The sequence below is a fragment of the Filobasidium floriforme genome (assembly GCF_021052385.1).
Source record: "Filobasidium floriforme strain CBS 6241 chromosome Unknown HD553scaffold_3, whole genome shotgun sequence".
NCBI lineage: Eukaryota > Fungi > Basidiomycota > Tremellomycetes > Filobasidiales > Filobasidiaceae > Filobasidium > Filobasidium floriforme.
Genome location: NW_025763624.1, coordinates 1021190 through 1040574, shown reverse-complemented (window position 1 = coordinate 1040574; position 19385 = coordinate 1021190). Strand labels below are relative to the sequence as shown.

Here is a 19385-nt window from a genome sequence, read left to right as displayed (position 1 = left end):
AAGCGATAATGAGCTAAAATTGTATATTTGGGATCCTGATGGAGTATAACCATTTTGCTTTCGTTGCAGCTGCCTTCGCTCAGTCGCTGTCGGACCAAGCCTGAAGGCACGCGAGTGGAAGTGAGAGCTTCAGCTTTGATCCCTAAAACTATCCCATGTACACCACTTACAGGCTCCTCCTCATCTTCCGCCTTGGCCTTCTTCCCCTTTTTGACCGGCTTGGCTTTCTTTTCCTCTACTTCCGACAAGTCAACATCTTCGTCGGATTCCTCCTTCAGAGACTTCTTGCTTGCGGTCTATCCACAAGAATGTAGGTTTCACACCGATCGATCAGTATGCCGTAATATACGGGCGATCTCAGCCTTTCCCTTACGGCTCTTCCAGACCTCTTGGAAGCTGGCGCCTCTTTCTTGACGGTCTGAGGAATACAAAGCGATATGTTGAGCGCAGTTCAGGGTCGTCCTCGGCAAATCGGCCAACGTGCGGCGCTCACCTTTGCTTTCTTGTTGGCAGGCTTCTTGTCCTCCTCGTCCGACAGGGCAGAACTCTCGGCATCGCTCTCCGCTTTCTTTACCTGTCAGATCAACAACTCGTTGACTTAGTTACGGAACTTGACGACACAGCTCTTTCCAGAAGAAACAAGGGAGTAGACGGATCTTTGACTGACTTTACGTTTAGAGGCGGGTTTCCTCTTGCTCGTAGTGGGTTCCTCATCGTCCTGAAGCATACCATACAGACAGATTGAGCCCATGTGATGCCAGATCGACTTTGCGTTAGGCTGATGCGCAACATACCTTCACTTTCTTGGAACCTTTCTTCGGCTTCTTTTCCTCCTTCTCATCAGCATCGGTATCCCCAGCAGCTTTCTTCCCCTTTGCTCCTTTTGCTCCCTTCTTGCCCTTCTTTCCAGCAGCACCGTCTTCCTCTTTATCCTCGGCGTTCTCGTCGTCCGATTTGGGGATGGCCGACTCTGGACGATCTTCGTCCGGAATGGCTTCATCTTCGAAATACTGCTTGAACTTGTCTTGAAGCGGTTCACTGGAAGATGTCGATTGTGGTCATCATGGCGACCAGGCAGGCGAGGTGAGCTTTGTGAACACGAGGTGGGATATTGACCTGATGGATCGGAAAAGAGAGGAAAGGGAGAACTTACGGGAGCTCATCGTACCCGTCTACTTCGGTAGGATCGGGAATCTCATTCTTGAGGTTCTGGATGACTTTCGGGCTAAATCCGGGCGAGATGAAAGACGGTCAACGGCTAACCGAGGAATGTTTCGTTATTTGACGAGTTTATTGAAGACAGACGACTCACGTCATACAAGCCAGATGTCTCCATTTGCTGTGAATGCGATGCCACCATTCTCACCCCGTATCAGTCCCAATTTTCTTTCGTGATCGTGCCCATATGCTCCTCTCGTTTTGCGCCGCCAACAACGAAGCGTCCACATCCTTGAACAATAATGTACAGACTCACAAACTGCCCGTCTCCTTGAACGTCACCCACGTCCCAAACACACACTCCCCCTTGGTGATCTTGCTCCCCTTGCACGGTTTGGTACCGTTACAGGATCGTCGAGCGTTGGTGGTAACTTCTAATCGGTAAGGCATGGTCTATAGGTTGTAAGATACTTTCTATGAGGACGAAGGTGTGATCGACCCAAGAGCGATAGGGGATCGAGGTGGGAGAGAAGCAATATGGTACATGGTACATGGTATGATGTGCGGAATGCATGTTTATAGGCCTCCCGATGGTCAAAGATGGTTGATTCAGAATCTCGCTCCCCCCCCCCCCTTTGCGCGCAAGAAAACGCGTCATCTACCTGGTTTGCAGCTGGTTTCGACCTCATATCTGCCCATTCTAAATCTGTCGCAATCTGACTCAGACATCAGAGGAGGCTTGAGCTTGACGTCCAGGTCTCTTCAAGATCGATCAGAGATCAGAAGAGGCTGTGGATTGGAAGTAAAGGAATGTCAACGCCTATATCTCCAGAACCTCATTACACAGTACTAACTACTATTCCTGGACTTGGTCGCGCGCCTGAATTGGGTTGATCGGACTGAGCGTCATTTGCCGAGGGCGATCCCAGGGACATTCGGACTGAGCTAAATCGAATAACTCCTCTCTCTCTTGCCTTCACACATCCAGCTTGAAATTGAGACCAGCAGATTGCGAGTTGCATACCGCATGATACGATGGTTGGCCAAATTGCCTGATCGAGGTTCCAGTGTCCGTTGCGCAAGGTCGCGTCGCCCCCAGGGTCGGGATCACGCGCAGATAGAGCCGCCGGAGACACGGGGACTTTTGATCGTTCATCTCTCTGCTTTCTCGTGCTCGTTAGCTCGTTAATCATATCTGAACCGGTGTCGATCAACCAACGCCCGATTCGACAGCTTTGAACAGATTCGTAACAGATAACAGAACGACGAGATCGTAGTCTAATCTGTTCTGACTCGACGAACCTCCTTAAGCCTGTTTTCGACCGGTCGCGACTTGTAGGAGACGCGCATTCGGTCTTCATCAACAGCTCGCTGCAGGATCAAAGGGTCCAAAACTCGCTAACACTCACGCCCACCGTACCCTAAGCACCATCACTGTGCGAAAGAGCAACAACAACAACACCCTACTCTCATCGTCCTGACCGCCATGTCGACCCGGACGAGACGAGCCGGCCCAGCCGGTACCGACGAGATTCCTAACCATCACATCAATACGACCTTGCCATCCTCTTCTGCTTCTGACCACCCTAATCACCCGGTACCAGAATCGACACCGCAACGTAAACGACGACTAGATGTCAACCCGGATAACATCATCCAGGTCGAGTCCGGTAATCGACTCAAGCGAAGACGATCGCCCTCGGTCTCTCATGGAGATGGTGAAGGTTCGGCTGTGGGGAGAGCAGGGGGATTGTCACCTGAACAGGAAGCTGAGAGGAGGGAGAAGGCCAAGTTCAAGGGGGAGGAGATGTGGCAGGCGGTCATGTACGAGCAGGAGGCCGGGTGAGTTTCGTCAAGGCGACGAAATCTTGTTCGCCTGCTATCAAGCGGACCTCGGCTGATCAGTATTGGGTTTCGCACACGATGTGATCTGGTAGAGGACGATTCCTAGCCTCGGAGTTCATCGGTCTCCCTAACAGGCGACAATTTCCCGACTATTACGCTCTCATCAAACACCCCATGTCGCTCACCGACATCAAGGAGAAACTCTTCAAGACCTGTTACTCTGGAGCACCCTCTGCATCAACGGACGCGGTTCCGAACTCGACCACGCCGCAAGATCAACAAGGTCCCGGAGGGTTGAAGATCAAGCTCAAGTTGAACGTCAATGGCCATGCTAATAGTGTCAACGGGCAGAACGGGGCGACGGGAGCCGGGGTGGACGCGACGAACGATGGAGAGAAATATGATGGGTATAGGGATCTCGACGAGGTGAAGAGGGATTTCGACCTGATCTGGGGTAATGCCAAGCGATGTGAGTTGGGTTTCACGGAGAGACGGGTAACGGGGAATGTACGAGCTGACTGTGTGAGCGTGTCGTGTAATGTTGTACAGATAACCAGAAGGAGTCTGGGATCTATAAAGACGCTCAGAAGCTGCATGTGAGTCGCCTGTATCACATGCAGGTGGAGTCTCGGCTGATCGCTCTTGCTGGACGTAATGCAGAAATTGACGAACAACCTATACCGAGAGGCGATCACATCTGGTACGGAACCCATACCATCAATGGCCACGTCAGAGGACGAGCGTAAGCTTTCCATCTCGATGTCGAACGCCCCGGGTTCTGATGTCAAGGACGAGGAGGAGATGGACAAGCCGAGGCCGACCAAGAAGATCAAGCTTGGGGTGTCACGAGGACCGGTAGAAGTCACGGACAAGGACAAGGACGTCCATATGAGCGAGCCCGAGCAAGCGGTCGATCAAGGGAAATTGATCAAGGCTGGAATCAAGCGGCTGGAGACGGCGCAGGCTGGGTGAGTCGAAAGCGTCGGCTCGGCTTGTTGCCAAGTATCTGGGCTGATGGTCGAGGTTTCACGGCACCCAGGTCCCCTCCGCGAAAGATTGCAGACTTTTTCAAGACGCTCCCCAGTAAGAAGGATTATCCGGATTATTACCTCTTCATCAAGACTCCCATCAGTCTCAAAGAGATTCGAGTCAGTTCATTCCACGGGTAGTCTAAAGTGTTCGGCTGGTACAATTCGGCTCACGCGGATTCTTGCTGTTCTGGTAGAACAAGTCTGACAAGAACAAGTACGACTCGATCGAGGACTGGCAGAAGGACGTCAGGATCATGTGCGAGAATGCCAAGTTTTACAACGAGGAAGGTAGTCTCGTGCATTCCAACGCGGAAGAGGTCGAGGTGAACAGAGGCATTTCTGAGTCACGGACGATGCAAGAGGACTGACCTTTACCTTTCCGTTCTGCTCAGAAAATCCTGGTGGACATCGTACAAGATGCCTATAAGAGGCTGGGCATTTCCCCACCAATCGAGGTTCAGGCGGCACCAGGACCGAAACTCAAGTTCAACGTCAGGTCTACAGAACCTACCCCTACACCAGCCCCAATTCCAGCCGGTGTCTCTTCGCCGGCTCCGTTACCGGCACCACCAGCTGTCTCGACGCCGAAAGTACAGCTTAAAACGCCTGCTCCGCATAACGAAAAGCCCAGGACCCCGGCGATGCCTCGGATACCCAGTGGGAGTGGGCAGGTCCCTTCGACCCCCTTGCAACGGCCGGCAGTCGCGCAGAGGTCGTCGTCGGGCGCTACCCCTCAGGTTCACCCCAACGTTGCGCCTCTACCCGTCGCTCCGCCCTTTCCTACCCAGGCTACTGGTCCACGACCGGGGCCTTCTATGCAACATAACGTATCGAGCCCTTCACCCAGGATGGGCTCTGCAATTCCGCCCGCGCCTCATCGACATGCGTCTCAGGTCGCGACTCCAGGACGTCCTCCCCAGATCCCACCATCTCAGGGCTTTCCTATGGCTGCACGACCGGCTAACTTACCTCCGCCTAACACACCCCAGCCGGGAATGTCAAGGATGAATCCGTCGTTCCCCGCGACTCCTCTGGGGGTCGTGCCGCATACACCACCAGCTCCCCCGCAACGACAACCTTCATCCCATATGTCAACACCGGCGCATCCACCGCGAGCGATACCGGCCCCGCCTGTCCCCCGGCCTCAGGTCCCGATGATACCGCTCATCCGGCGTCCGTTACCGCCTCCACCTACGGTCGAATCACTAGACTTTGCCTATGACACAGCAGGGACGGGCGGTAGCAAGCAACTCAAGACGACGCGTCTGCGCAATATGCGTGGCGTAACGAACCATTCGACGTCGATTCGTCAGGAGACTACGAGGCTGGAGATTGTCGCGCATCTAGGCAAGCAGGTCGCTGATGCGAACAAGCCGAAGGCGGCGGACGGTTCCGCTATGGAGGTCGACCCACCCGTGGCTCTGTTGATACCAGCCCCGCCGCATTTCAGCCTCAAATGTGAGGGGAGGAGGATCTCTGGAACGCCAGTGTCTAAAGACCCCGGTAGTCCGGTCGTAGGCTACAAGTGGGACGTCCCGGTGACATCCCGATCGGCGATCTCTACCATCGAGATCACGGTCGACAAGCCCGTCGAGAAGGGTCATGTCGGCAAGGCCAGTCGACCCGAGACTTATCTGATCTGGGTCGGAAGGCAGTTGTAAGAGTGAGGGGGAGAGGCAGACGTGCATGCCGAGCGCGGGGACGAAACGCGATATACTACAACAACTCGCTCAGTTTGAGCTTTCATTCGATTTTGCAATTCTGTTTCGTGCAGCATGTCATCAAAATATGCATATTGTCAGACTTCCCTCCATTCTCGGTGTCTCGCAGACCTCTACTCATTACAACAAGGCCGAAACAGAGATCACTCGATTATGATATCGGATGGTTAAAAACCGAAGGAAGTGAAAGTGTGAGCCGAGATCGCAGAGAAGGTCCTGTCCCCCCTGCTTGTGCGGGAACCCTACCTGCTCTTGGTTACCGGAACAAAGGACTGGTTCATGGTGGAGTTTGGGGTTACGGGCACCTTTGCCACAAGAGAAGTGTCACCGGATTGGCAGGCAGCAACGGCGACGACGTTCCAGTCCCAGCTGTGGTCACTTGTCCCGATAGGTGGTATATCATCATTCACGATGAACGTCGATCTGGAGCTGTAATCATATCGCGTTAGAGAACATCAGAGTAGACCCTAGCAAGAGACACAAGTACTAGTGATCCTGCTCGTTTACATCATCGGATTCAGCCATTGTCAGTCTCGGTCTACTTTCGTGAGATGATCATAGAGCGAGATGTTCCCAGTGAGAATTGGGGTGAAACATTATTACACGTCAGCTGCGTTCGCGCTTGATTGATTTGATAAGCCTGCTCAACCGAGCGTCCCAGTGTACCAGTGTCACCGAAGTTAACTTGGTCGGCCAACTTATGACGGTTGTCTCCGGAGTACAAAGCTCGTCCATATCCTCTTTCATACCCTGTCAATCGCTTGTAGCATCAGGGTGCCCGTCAAAATGTCGTCTCCTGCTCCTTCTCAGTCTGACGATGGCGGCGATGACATCCGCATGCACGGCGACCCAAACGAACACGATTCATCTGAAGAAGAAGAAGACGATGAAGAGGAGGCTGCTCGGATCAGAGCTGGATTTATCGTGGACGAGGATGATGAGGATGAGGACGAGAACATGGATTCAGAGGAGACGAGGCGGAAGCGTCGCAAGCACAAGAAGAGAAAGAGAGGTCAGTCTAGAGGATACATGCTGGATATGAATGAGGAACCGACGGAGCTAAATGTGACCCATCCTGCAGCTCAAGTCGATCTCGATGCCGATGACCTGGAGTTGTTGATGGAGAATACCGGAGCCCGTCGACCACTAGATGATGGTTCCGATCGAAAGCGTCACAAACGGAGGGATTCGTCCGACTCTCGTGACGGTCGACCGACATTAGACGACATGTTCAATGAGCCTTCGACCTCAAGAAACGACCGGATGGACGATGGGGAAGAGGATGACATGGATGACTTCATCGAGGAAGATGAGGATGAAGAGATGGATGAAGATGCTAGGGCCGAAATGCGTCGACAAAAGAAAGAGGCTAAGCGAGCGAATGCAAAGAAGGTTCGAAGCTATGCGGGCGCCGATCAGCAGTGAGTGAATGAGTGGTAAATATGACTCAGGCAACGAGAGATTGAGCAATATTCCACTGTGTCAGGACACGCGCCGAGCTCGAGGACATCTTCGGTGCTGGAGATGAGTATGCCGAGGCTCTCAATGTCGAGGAGAAGACAAGCAAGAAGAGCAAGGTCACGATGCACGACGTACGTGAATGTTTACCTCGTCCTCATTCACGTATCATCAGGCTGATTATGGAGGTACTTCTAGATTTTCGAGCCCACTGAACTTGCGGATCGGTTCCTGTTACCCGCCGACCAACGCGTCCGAGAAGAAGATCTACCGGAAAGATTCCAATTCTCCAGCTCGACACTGTCGACCAATCCGATCTACGCGGAAAAGATGGAGTTTCCACCACTGGATCCGGCGGTTTCTTGGATCGCCCCACGCATCAGTGTTGACGCACAAATGGCGTTTCAGGGCTTCCGTTCAGGTGATGCACGAGATAGCGCTACGATCAAGACAGAAATCGAAACTGCTGTGCAAACCGCTCTGCATGGGATGTTCGAGGAGGGACTTGAAGTACCCTACCTGGCCCGACATCGGCAGGATGCATTCGTCGATGCCACTGGGCGATTCGCTTTGCTGAACAAATCGGAACTATGGAGATGTTACGACTTGGGTTTACGTTATCGAGCGATCCATCAGAAACGAGCCGCTGTGTCGAATCTGTACAACTCGATGCGACAGCTCGACAACCAATTCGAGGACGAATACTTCGAGGTCAAGGTGCTCGCTGTTCCCGACGGCACAGCGAGCGGGAGTATTGAGGCTGGAAACGAAGCCCTGGAATGGCTCGATCTCCGTTACCCGCGATTGGTACACGAGGTCAGGCAGACGGATGGACAATCTTCGGAGCGAAAGCGAGCCGGAGGCGCCACCTCGAGACGAATCAAGCATGAGGGAAAAATCGGTGAATTCGTAGAGGTAAGCCCCGCGATTCGCGATCCGCTGTATCACATCGGATGTTCACTGCTTGCGCTTTATAGAATCTCGCCGCCCCTTCATTGGTCGCGACGTGGGTCCATGAACGAAGCGAGAGACACGTGCGATCAAATCCGGAGCAATTCCCGGCAGCACTGGCTGAGCAGTATGTGGATAACGTATACAACACCGCCGATAACGTGCTCCAAGGCAAGTCATCGCGTCGATCCGGCTCACATTTGCGACCGAAAAATTTACCCTAATCGTCATCACAGCTGGACAGCAACTCCTGACTCAGGAATTTGGATGCGATCCGCTTCTTCGCAATATCGTTCGTGACCATGTCAAGAACACTGCGTTGATTTCTTGCACACCCAGCGCGAAAGGGAAATCAAAAATCGACGAATTGCACATGTACTATGTGAGTATGAGGGAATCGTCACTTGTCGCCAGACTCAAACTGAACGTCTGACTTTCTGTCCGCCTATCATAGCGTTTCAAATACCTGAAATACAAGCCCATCAACGAGGTCTTAAAAGAAGGCAAAGACGGGCTGTTCACGCAGATGCTTGCGGCAGAAGCGGAAGGCCTCATCAATATCGAGATGGAGATTCCTCCAAACACTCGGGAGAACATATTCCGGTTCATCATGAGCGCTTGGGACGCAGACTTTGAGAGTGGAGATGAGCTCGCGGAAGCTTGGTCGCGATACAGGGAGACCGTCGTCCACAGGGCTTTGGATCAGCTTCTTCTACCCAAGTCCATGGTATGGCTGAAGGACGACCTGAAGCAGGCGAGCGAGGACGAAATTTGTCAGAATTGTCAGCAGGAATTAGAAAAGGTGAGAATACATGTCTCGCCGTGACCTTTCGCGTTGCTCATAAACTGTCGAGCCGCAGAGGGTTGACATGCGTCCGTATGGAAGCACAAACGGAGGTTCTGTTAGCGTGCTTGCCATCAGCTTCGGTAATGGAGGGAAAGATGCGGTGATGGCGGTCTTTTTGGACGCCAAGGGCCAGGTTCACGCTCAAGCGAAGTTTGATGGGCTGGGTGTGACGGAGGACGCCACAGACTTCGCTAATTTTGTCAAGGAGCACAAGCCGGACGTCGTGGTTATCGGCGGATTTACGGCTGAAACCCATCGATTACGGATGGAGACGGACGCTATACTGAAAGATATCGCAGCCACAAATGCCAGCGGGACCGGTATGATCCAAGGCATGTCCGGCTTCGCAGGAGAAGAATACCTCGACGTGCTGTCCAAGCGCCAAATCCCACTCATCTACGTCCATGACGATGTGGCTAGGCTGTACATGAACTCTGCTCGTGCCATCCAGGAAAACCCGGGCTGGCCTGCAAACTCTCGATATGCTTTAGGGCTGGCTCGTTTCACGCAGGACCCTCTGAACGAGTACTGCGCTCTCGGCGCTGACCTAGTGGCTATCACCTATGTACCGAAGCTGCAAGCGCTGGTCAGTCCTGCATGAAGAGGCTGTATCTCAAAATACCCTTAGCTGACGTCGAGCTAAATTTTAGGTCTCACAAGAGCGCCTTTTGCAATGTCTCGAGCGTGCCTTGGTGAATGTCGTCAACGCTGTCGGTGTCGACATCAATCAAGCCGTGAAGGACGTGTATCTGCAAAAGGTGTTGCCCTTCGTCGCAGGTTTAGGTCCGCGTAAGGCGGAAGCTCTTGTCAAGAGCATTATACGAAGGGTAAGCGTTTGCTTGTGACAGTATCTGAAGAATTTCGCTCATGACGTCGGTCCTATGTGCAGGGCGGATCGGTAGTCAGTCGTAGAGTGCTGCTCGAGGAGGACCTCTTACCCGCTTGCGTTGCCGTCAACGCATTGAGCACGTTATACATGGCACATGAGAGCCTCTATGAGACGGATGTTTCGAACGATCCGGATGACTTGGATAACCTCGACCCTCTGGATCACACTCGGATCCATCCCGAAGATTACCCTATTGCACACGAGATCGTTATCAACATACTCGGTCTAGATCCGGAAGATTACCAGAACAGGGCTCAACATGATCAAGATAACGAAGATTGGCCGAAGAAGAACATCTCGAGACCAGTCATCCAGCTGCTTAGCGATCAACACGTGGAGCGCAAGATCGCCAGCCTGGATATAGAGGCATATGCCAAGGAGCTTACGCTGAGATCTGGCAAGCGGTCCAGGTTCCTCGTGAGCATGGTCGCGAAAGAAATCGTGGAGCCATACCAGGACACAAGAGGGCCGTTCGCTCTGCCGAATGAGCTTGATGTGTTGAAAATGCTCACCGGAGAGACACTCGAGACGCTCGATCGTGGCAGGATCATCACCGCTCACGTCAGCATGGTCAAGCCTGAAGTGGCTTACATCAAGCTCGATTCTGGAGTGACGGGAGAGATCCCTCAACAATACATCCTGGATGGTAACTCCCAGGTGAACGCCAAGGATTTACTCAACAAGAGCCAAGCTGTTCGAGGCGTCGTTGTCAGCCTTCGAGCGGCCGAACTATACATCGAGCTATCGATCCGTCAAGCTGACGTTGCGAGGGCTGCCGCCGACCAACTGGCTCACAATCGAGATCGGAACTTCGATTCCGTTCAGGAAGATAATGACAAGGCGATCTTGCTCAAGCAAAAGCGGGTGCGAGAAGCTGGTCTACCCAGGGTCATCGACCATCCATCGTGGAAACATGTCAACAAGGCTCAGGCAGAGTCCATGCTATCGGACAAGCAGGTCGGGGAAGCCGTTATCAGACCTTCGCACAAGGGAGTCGATCATATTGCTGTCACTTGGAAGGTTGCGGAAGGGATCTATCAACACATTGGTAAGGCCCCATCGAGCGAGAGAAGAGATGCGCCCCAGCTCAAGCTTACTCTGTCGAATTGCACATAGATGTGACGGAACACGACAAGCCGAGTGATAGCGAACTAGGTCGACAGCTCTCCATCAATAATAGCGAATTCTTTTCGGACCTAGACGAGTTGCTTGTCAATCATGTCGGTGCCGTTGTCCGAAAACTGGATACCTTGATGCAGCACGAGAAGTATCGTCCCGAGGGGCAATTGGGTGAGTCATCCTGGCTTGATACTCATATTCGTTCTGCCGCGGAAGCTCACTCATGTCTCGACGGTGATCCATTCACAGACGATTATCTGAACGACCAAGTGCGAGCTCGACCTGGTTCGTCGGCCTATGGGTTCTCTCTTGACAGTGAACGTCCGGGCTGGGCGAAACTTTCGTTCCTCAGCCGACCCAAAGCATCAGGTGGCGTGGTTCAGACATGGGCAAGTAGCCTTGATGCAGATGATACGCACGCGGCATCCGCCGGATCTGACAATTCTCCTCTTGCAATGACTTGCAGCCCGTCAAGATCAAAGCGGATGCTTACAAGCTGTTCGAGACCGAAGTCCCTGGTATGACCGAGTTGTGCAATGCTTTCAAGATGCAGTATCAGACCACGCTCGAAAGCCAGAGACAGTCCGCCATGACGCCGCACGGATCTCGTACGCCGGGAGGTATGCGGACGCCTGCAGGATCTCGTACACCAGGTGGGGGCCTGTCGATACGACCCCCTGGTTACGGTACTCCCCAAGCTCACGCTCGAGGAATGGGAGGCGGGTCGACTCCGATGGTGCGCCCCCCTGGATACGGCGGAACACCTTTGGCGCTCGGCCAGGCCACGCCGATGAGACCCTTTGGCATGGGAAACGCTACCCCTCGACCTCCTGGCGCCCTAGGAAACGCGACCCCACGACCTCCTGGCTATGGGACACCCTCGAGCAGACCCCCGATGCAATGTGAGCGACATTCGACACTTCTTCGTGCTCAGGATGAATATTCACTTTGTTGACTGTACCACCGTTGTATATGATAAGACGCCATGGCGACTCCGAACCCATGTAGGTGGAATGAAGGAGAAGGGTTTGACGGAAAGACAATTCTGACAGCTTCATCGTTCTAGATGCTTCTAACCCCTATGCACAGGTCCCTATGATGCCTCCTCCAGGTGCGGCGCCACCACCACCACCTCCGCCACCTCCTTCGGGATTCCGACCACCCGCCGCTGCCGGCATGAACCCTGAAAGAGCGTAAGTTGATGGTCAATAACGAGGTGCAGCTATAGAGGTGACTGACGCACGCACGCCTGTTCGATTGTCAGACGCATGATCGCTCAAGGCAACAATGGTTATCATAATCAGTGAGACGCGGTGATTGAGCAAATGACATACGCTAGCGCAAACACTTGTATTATATCGCACTTTCGACCTCTTGACGCAAGAGATCTCGCCAGTCGGGTCTGTAATCTATCACGACAGCATGCAACCAGAGTCAAGTTTATCAATGACAAGAGAACAACGAGCGTTTTGTGCGTATAGCGGCGTTACAAAGTCGAGCCAAGGCGGAATGAAGAAGCGGCAGCCTATCTCATCTAATCGATCATCAAGGAAAGAGGAGCGTGTACTTGTATGCATGCGTGCGAATATATCGTTGTGTCTCTGTTTTATCTGGGATCAGGTTTACCGGGGGCTGGGGCGTTTCAATCGTCATCCTCGTCCTGTCTATCCGGCGTGCTCAACCTGGCCACACGGAGACAACGCATCTTTTCTTTTGCAGCCTGAGAATGGTTGTTGATCTGCCCAAAGAACGCGCGGCTGGCATCCTTCAAGATCCTGGTCTGCACGACGACCGACTGGGGAGGAGGTTGTGTGGACTCGTCCGCCGAACGTTCGCCAGTCGGGGAAGAGTTGCCCGAAGACGTCCCGAGGGATTCATACCCCGAGTCAATCGACGAGGGCGATGAGGGGGTTCGCGCTGATTTGCGCTTGAGCGAGCGGGATGCCGTGTCCATCGGCGTCGAGGCTATGGATGCGTTCTTGGCTCGAATGGACCAGTTGGTGAGGAGACCAGATCCGCCAGGCTGTCGGTAGCAGATTCAAGTTAGTCTCGGCGCACAAGCCTCGTAAACCTACTCGAACTCACATGCTCGTCAAGGTAATCCGACACGTCGACAATGTACCCGTCGATAAGTAACAATGCCTGACCGCTAGCGACCTGATCAAGCGTCTCTTCCACCGTCCATTCTGGCAGTTCGTGATCCTCCTTTGACTTTTCCACTTCGGGCACAAGGGCAGTCAACCGTTCCGCCTGGATCCGGTGGACGTGCGCCTTGGCCTTGTTTATCTCGGCTTCCTTTGTCCGACGGATCGTGGGCACGAGAGGGGTATATGTGTGCAACGCCCAGATGATCCATTTCGTCGGGTCCCAATCCCTGTTGATCAACGTCACAGATCAACCGATTGTATAGTACGAACTCGACACCAGCGCCAGACTCACTGAGGATGAGGCCCATTTCGAAAGTCGGCGGGAAACAAGTGGTGGAAGCTGAAGAACGACCATCGTATCAGCGATTCAGCCTACAACCTAATCGTAGCCGAGGAGATCGAATTTACTTGTGATTTCCCTCCCCGCTCGTCAACAGGGCCAATAGCTGATCAAACGAAATTGGATCGCATGAGCGCCTTCACCCTGTACATACCCGAATTCGTATAGACGTACGTAGTTCCCCCTAGCGGTGACCTCCTCGGTATAAGGCTGTAGCCCTGTCCAATGCGCCAATGAATTGATGCAAAACGTCGTGTGCCTATTTCGTATAGTAAAGAAGAAACAAGACCCCGAAAGACCCCAATATCGTCGAATCAGCTTTCCACGTCGTCATACTGGTTCGACCTGGAAGCTGGCGAGTACTGACCAGATCAACAGCCTCGCGACCAATCCTCCCCAGACGTACCCGCCCATCGCGTCGTCCCAGCCGTACTTGGCGATGAGCGTAGGGAGTACCAATCCTGAAAAGACGGCAATCGGGACAAAGTACTTGTGTTGAAACCTCACCACTACGATAACCAGATCAGAATACAACGTTAGTGACCGAGTACTCAATAACGACTGGAAATGAAAAGCGACGGGGGAACTGACCGGGATCCGCCTCGAGGTCGTCCTTTTCGATCAACTTCATACGAGGGTAATTCGGCCTCCTAAAGATCCATCCGCAATGGGCAAACCACAGTCCCCGCGTGGCAGAGTACGGATCGTGGATCGGGTCGTCCGTGAAACTGCGGCGAGGTCAATTTGCAAATCAGGTTTAGGGTCTGTCCGTTTACTCCACATCTCACCAGAGAGAACCGACTCACCGATGATGTAATCGATGCCTCAGGACCCACCACTTGACGCTCCCCTGGAATCCTAGGGAAGCCATCCAGGCGAGCACGATCCGGAGTGGTAGTGTGGCCGTAAAGGCCTTGTGGGACCATAGACGGTGATAGCCGATCGTCACCCTGAACATACGATCCGCAACGAATCAGCTCTAGTGTCTTATATTCTTAGCTCTCCTCCACCCCATACCGCGGCCCATAATCATAACAACTCGAAGCCTGAAGGACTCACCCAAAACTAGCCGCCTGCCAACTGAGCCCACAGAGTACCCAGGTCTGCCATCCGATCTTGCTAGGCGGAGCGAGGTAGAGGACGCCATAGATCGCCAGGACGTGGAAGCCTAGGAAGAAGAGCGTGTTTGACCACCAGATTGGTGAGGGTGGAATGGTGATCGGGGTCGAGGAGACGTGATGATGGTGGTGGTGATGATGCGAGTGAGAGTGAGAATGAGTAGGTGAATGTGTATGGCGGGGGGGATGTTGTTGTGATGAAGCTTGGCTTGGGCTTTGACCTTGCGGTCGGGAAGGTATCGATTCTACCATGACCGTCTCCTCTAAACCTTCTAATTCCGTGTTGCTCGTCTATTCCCTTCGTCTTCTATCCTCTGTGTTCTAACTCCTGGCTCTATCTAGCCTATTCGAAGCTTTCTTGGAGAGCGTAATGTATGCCCCCTGGCCAGAATCTCAGACTGGGAAACTGGGTACTGCGAGGTGGCAGCTATATATCGTCCAAATCTGACGTCCGGAGCAATCCGCTATCTTCTGCAGTAGCTTCTATCTTCTTGTATCCGGGGTATGGCGCTATCGCCAAGCTTCCAGAACGGAATGAAAGGGAGCCTCCTGGCCTCCTTTGGCCTTCTTGTCTTATGGTCTTATGAGAGTATGGTGTTGCAGTCTTCTACGTGTGCCGAGATTGTGGATATGCTCGAGACAACGAGGAAGCCGCGAGTCGGTGGCTAGACAGGGACTGTAGTGTAGATACGGGGAAAGCGGAAGAGGCAAAGAGGCTTCTATACGGTTCTATGTTTCAGTCTATAGTGGACGATCGAGGTGGATAGTTGTGGAATGGTATCGATACGACGGTTGTACAGAACTTGTGGAATGGAATGTAGCAAGCAGGCTCGCCTCCCGGTAACACGGCCGAGGTGGAGGTCCCTCCCCAGCCCAGCCCAGGGTACAGTGACGACGGGTATGACGCGATACCCTCGGCGCCGGCGACGATCAGACAACCTCGAGCACAGGCACGCAGGGAGAACGGGCAGCGTCACAGATCACAGATCGAGCTACAGAGTATGGGAGTATGGCCTGGGCAAGGATATCGTACCACCATTCGCGAGATTCCTATCGTAGGATTGCCCCCCCCCCCCCCCCCAAAAGCAAGCGAACGAGAGAGAGTTGTGTGACACGGGGACGGGCTCGAACATCGGCGAGCATACACGAACCCTGGCCGCGGGGGATTTCATCAGCCAAACCCTCTTCCGCCGTCTCAGCCGGGTCGATCACGCCTCTGCCGATAAGCGCGATCTCTATGCTGTGCGCTTCTACCGGAGGGAACCTAGGGCTCACGTAATGAATGCCGTTGTGATCTACCGTAAGCTCATGCCGTCATTGAGATGCCGTGATTACTTCCGATGACCCGAATGGGCGAGAACACGGGGGGCGACGCGCATGGATCTGCGAGCAGGCGAGCGAGTGCCACATGGAGCGAGCGAAGCGGTCGAGTGACACGACGCAGAGGACACAGGACGACGAGCTCGTTAGACCATTCAGTTCAACTCGGCTTTGACTATCAAACCATCCTTCTTGACAATCTGTACACCTCTTCGATCGTCACTCTCCGCTCGTTACAAGAAGAATCGTGCTCCCACCTCTCTCAAGATGGGTTGTGAGTCGCCAGTCGCACAGGACCGTGTCAGATTTCTCGTTTGAGAACGATTATTGACGCACCCCGTTTCCTTTCTACTCTCCTCTTGCCATACACGCCATGTCTACCCACATTTCTAACTACATCTTGTCCGACCCGGCCCGATCCGACTCGAACCGCCGGCAGTCCGCTTCCTCGAGCTCGTCCGCCCGTTCATGGGTATCCTCCCCGAGGTGACCCCGCCCGACAGGAAGATCCCCTTCAACCACAAGGCCCTCTGGACAGCGACCACCCTCCTCATCTTCCTCGTCATGTCCCAAGTACCCCTCTACGGGATCATGTCCTCGGACTCGTCCGACCCGCTCTACTGGATGAGGGTCATCCTGGCTAGTAATAGGGGAACCTTGATGGAGCTCGGAATCACGCCCGTCTTGACAAGTGGAATGATCATGCAGTTGTTGGCCGGGGCTCAGTTGGTAGAGGTGGACTTTTCGTTGAAGGAGGATAGGGTCCTGTTCAGCGCCGCTCAGAAGCGTGAGTTTGGGGTCTCGTAGCAAAGCGTTCCGTCGCATCTGTTTCGATAAGCTAATCAACCCGTTCACCCGGTCTTTTTCAGTCTTCGCGCTCATCATCGCGTTCGGCCAAGCGACCGTCTACGTCCTGACCGGCTTGTACGGACCTCCCGGTTCTCTCGGAGCCGGTGTCGTCCTTCTCCTCATCCTTCAACTTGTCGCTGCCGCCTCGATCGTGCTCTTGCTCGACGAACTCCTCTCCAAGGGCTACGGTCTCGGATCCGGTATCAACCTGTTCATCGCTACCAACATTTGCGAGTCCATCGTCTGGAAGGCCTTTTCCCCGCGAACTATCAACACCGGCAGGGGACCCGAATTCGAGGGTGCCGTCATCGCCTTGTTCCACATCATGTTTACCTGGAACGACAAGACCCGAGGCTTGAAGGAGGCCTTTTACAGGGAAAGGTTGCCCAACATCATGAACCTCTTGTCTACCGCGCTCGTCTTCGCCGCGATCATCTACCTCCAAGGGTTCCGACTCGAGATCCCCGTCAAGAGCGCCAAGAACCGAGGGGTTCGAGGAGCTTACCCGATCAAGCTGTTTTACACTAGCAACATGCCCATCATGCTCGAGAGTGCCTTGACCAGCAACGTGTTCTTGGTCAGCCAGATGTTGTTTGCTAGGTTCCCTAGCAACCTTTTCGTCAAGCTGCTCGGTGTTTGGGAGGTGAGCGAGTGCCACGCTTCGTAATCTGAAGCGACAGCAATGAGCTAACCTGATATGCTTGTTGGTGACCGCCACAGCCCATGGAAGAAGCCTCGGGTCAACTCGAAGCCGTCTCCGGTCTCGCCTACTACATCTCGGCTCCTCGAAGCATCACATCGGCCCTGCTCGACCCCCTGCACACCGTCCTTTACATCCTCTTTATCGTCTCGGCCTGTGCCATCTTTAGCAAGACCTGGATCGAAGTCTCCGGTTCCGGTCCTCGAGAGGTCGCCAAGCAGCTCAAGGACCAGCAGATGGTCATCGCCGGACACCGAGAGGGAAGCATCTACAAGGAGTTGAAGAGGATCATCCCGACCGCCGCGGCCTTTGGAGGTGCGACGTTGGGATTGTTGAGTTTCACTGCGGACATGATGGGCGCTCTGGGGAGCGGAACGGGGATCTTGATGGCCGTGACCATCATCTACAGCTGTGAGTGCGCGCGTGTTTAATAAACGCTCGGGACATGAAGCTGATGTGATTTGTATCTTGTATAGACTGGGAGATTGGTATGAGGGAGACTCAGGCGCCTGAGGGTGCTTCGATGGGAGACATGAGTGAGTATTCCTGCTCTTCTAGGCTTTAAGCGTATCTCTCGCTTTTAGCTAACACTTGCGGTCCTTCAATCACCTCAGTCTTCTAAGCGGGGAATGACAAAGTCTAGGTCGATCTGGGGGAAAGAAGATCGCGCGCGGGAGATACCAGGGCGGGGGGGGGGACGCAGACCAGGGGGGTCTAAGGCTAGATGCAAATCGCCCTCCCGAGTCGGGAGAAGAAAACATGAATCTCGCAAAATCACAAATCACACATCGCATCATGGCTTTTGGGAGCTTTCGATGGCTTTTCGCATCTGTTTTTGTTCTGTTAGCAGGATTCATTTGAGTTCGAAATGCGATATTCATCATGTGTTCGTCATTTGCTACAACGGTTTGAGAATAAGGTCGGCGGATCGTAAGGTCGGCTCCTCGCCATGAATCGTCGATCGTGGTAGTCCACCCTCATAAGGTCAAGTCGTTCAGGTCGTTGGCGAATCGTGAAATTTGGCGATAGATGATCGAGCTCCAGATTCGTATAGGAGCGGATGGATACGGCTGGCCAGCAGATACAGCTCGGCAGCTCAGCTGAGCTTGTTGTAGAGATCCTGGGCACAGAGCTCCAAGGCTCGTTGAATTCGTCGGCCCATGAGCAGTCGAACGAGGGGGGCAAGCGGTCCTCGGAACGTCTAGTAGAAACAAACGGTATGTTCGCGTTCCAAAGTTGATCCGAGCTGGATGATGGATGCTATGCCAGAGAAACCGCTTACCATGGTCGTCACATACTCGCACCCTCCCTCCCCTTGGTGCCCGTTTCCATCTGCTTCTGCTTCTGATTCTAACACTCTGACCGTCTGCGTCCTATCCGTCCACAACGCCCATCGGGGAGCCTGACTCCAAGCGATCTCCCTGGAATCGAGGTCCCACCGCGTGATCCGCTCGCGCTGAATGATCGGAAAGGGGAGCAAGGTCTTGACTTTGAGGACGATCGGGGTACCTATAGGATACGTGCGGATAGGTGGTTGTGTAGAACGTGCTACTGTAGCATGAGGTGAAGAGGACGATACTGATGAAGCGGACGGGGAGGAGGACGTAGACGGAGTGATCTTTGGGGTAAAGGTATTCCAAGTAGGGTATCCTTCGAGGTCGGCGATCGTCCTGAACGCGAGGTCGGCAGGGACGCCGGCGAGTCGGATCGAGGCCGTGTAGTCGGCGGGAGGCGACGAGTTCATTCCAAGGGATTATCGCACAGCTTTGTTGATTTGTACCTGCTCAGGATACATACGATATCGTGTTATTCATTGTTATTTTGATGAACGGAGAGTTGTTGCATGATCTGATGAGCTGATGTCATGATGTGTGTAGGTGATCGATCACGTG

At 53.6% G+C, this 19385-nt stretch overlaps 6 protein-coding genes across 6 annotated transcripts; 3 read left to right on the top strand and 3 right to left on the bottom strand.

Annotated features, from left to right (window-relative positions):
- Positions 1-18: 18 nt before the first annotated feature.
- On the bottom strand, positions 19-1779 carry HD553DRAFT_163268 (uncharacterized protein). The gene is made up of 8 exons (XM_046176840.1): positions 1475-1779; positions 1313-1339; positions 1154-1225; positions 795-1038; positions 668-718; positions 494-568; positions 171-418; positions 19-100 (listed from the first exon to the last, which is right to left on the bottom strand). Exons 1-7 carry the CDS (start codon positions 1606-1608, stop codon positions 275-277), a joined length of 747 nt encoding a protein of 248 aa, XP_046039348.1. The 5' UTR covers positions 1609-1779; the 3' UTR covers positions 19-100; positions 171-274.
- A 569-nt stretch (positions 1780-2348) lies between these two features.
- HD553DRAFT_163242 (uncharacterized protein) lies at positions 2349-5865 on the top strand. Its single transcript, XM_046176838.1, has 7 exons — positions 2349-3000; positions 3096-3472; positions 3553-3599; positions 3664-3971; positions 4043-4151; positions 4229-4357; positions 4427-5865. Exons 1-7 carry the CDS (start codon positions 2645-2647, stop codon positions 5693-5695), a joined length of 2595 nt encoding a protein of 864 aa, XP_046039347.1. The 5' UTR covers positions 2349-2644; the 3' UTR covers positions 5696-5865.
- A 627-nt stretch (positions 5866-6492) lies between these two features.
- HD553DRAFT_163200 (SH2 domain-containing protein) lies at positions 6493-12162 on the top strand. The gene is made up of 14 exons (XM_046176837.1): positions 6493-6767; positions 6837-7176; positions 7242-7347; positions 7412-8128; positions 8191-8335; positions 8401-8546; positions 8619-8966; positions 9025-9597; positions 9662-9838; positions 9901-10948; positions 11017-11190; positions 11269-11408; positions 11486-12023; positions 12086-12162. The coding sequence occupies exons 1-13, from the start codon at positions 6542-6544 to the stop codon at positions 11972-11974; spliced, it is 4629 nt and encodes a 1542-aa protein (XP_046039346.1). The 5' UTR covers positions 6493-6541; the 3' UTR covers positions 11975-12023; positions 12086-12162.
- A 499-nt stretch (positions 12163-12661) lies between these two features.
- Positions 12662-14876, bottom strand: HD553DRAFT_268286 (putative stearoyl-CoA desaturase; the record flags this gene model as incomplete). The annotated part of the gene is made up of 9 exons (XM_046177572.1): positions 12662-12984; positions 13095-13393; positions 13459-13506; positions 13575-13612; positions 13681-13765; positions 13874-14015; positions 14098-14234; positions 14313-14456; positions 14566-14876. 9 exons carry the CDS (start codon positions 14874-14876, stop codon positions 12662-12664), a joined length of 1527 nt encoding a protein of 508 aa, XP_046039345.1.
- A 1183-nt stretch (positions 14877-16059) lies between these two features.
- On the top strand, positions 16060-18398 carry HD553DRAFT_305696 (putative Sec61p-like protein). Its single transcript, XM_046179184.1, has 6 exons — positions 16060-16218; positions 16384-16731; positions 16814-17436; positions 17514-17904; positions 17970-18029; positions 18108-18398. The coding sequence occupies exons 1-6, from the start codon at positions 16212-16214 to the stop codon at positions 18113-18115; spliced, it is 1437 nt and encodes a 478-aa protein (XP_046039344.1). The 5' UTR covers positions 16060-16211; the 3' UTR covers positions 18116-18398.
- On the bottom strand, positions 18399-19296 carry HD553DRAFT_305694 (uncharacterized protein). The gene is made up of 2 exons (XM_046179183.1): positions 18776-19296; positions 18399-18694 (listed from the first exon to the last, which is right to left on the bottom strand). Exons 1-2 carry the CDS (start codon positions 19235-19237, stop codon positions 18590-18592), a joined length of 567 nt encoding a protein of 188 aa, XP_046039343.1. The 5' UTR covers positions 19238-19296; the 3' UTR covers positions 18399-18589.
- Positions 19297-19385: the final 89 nt, after the last annotated feature.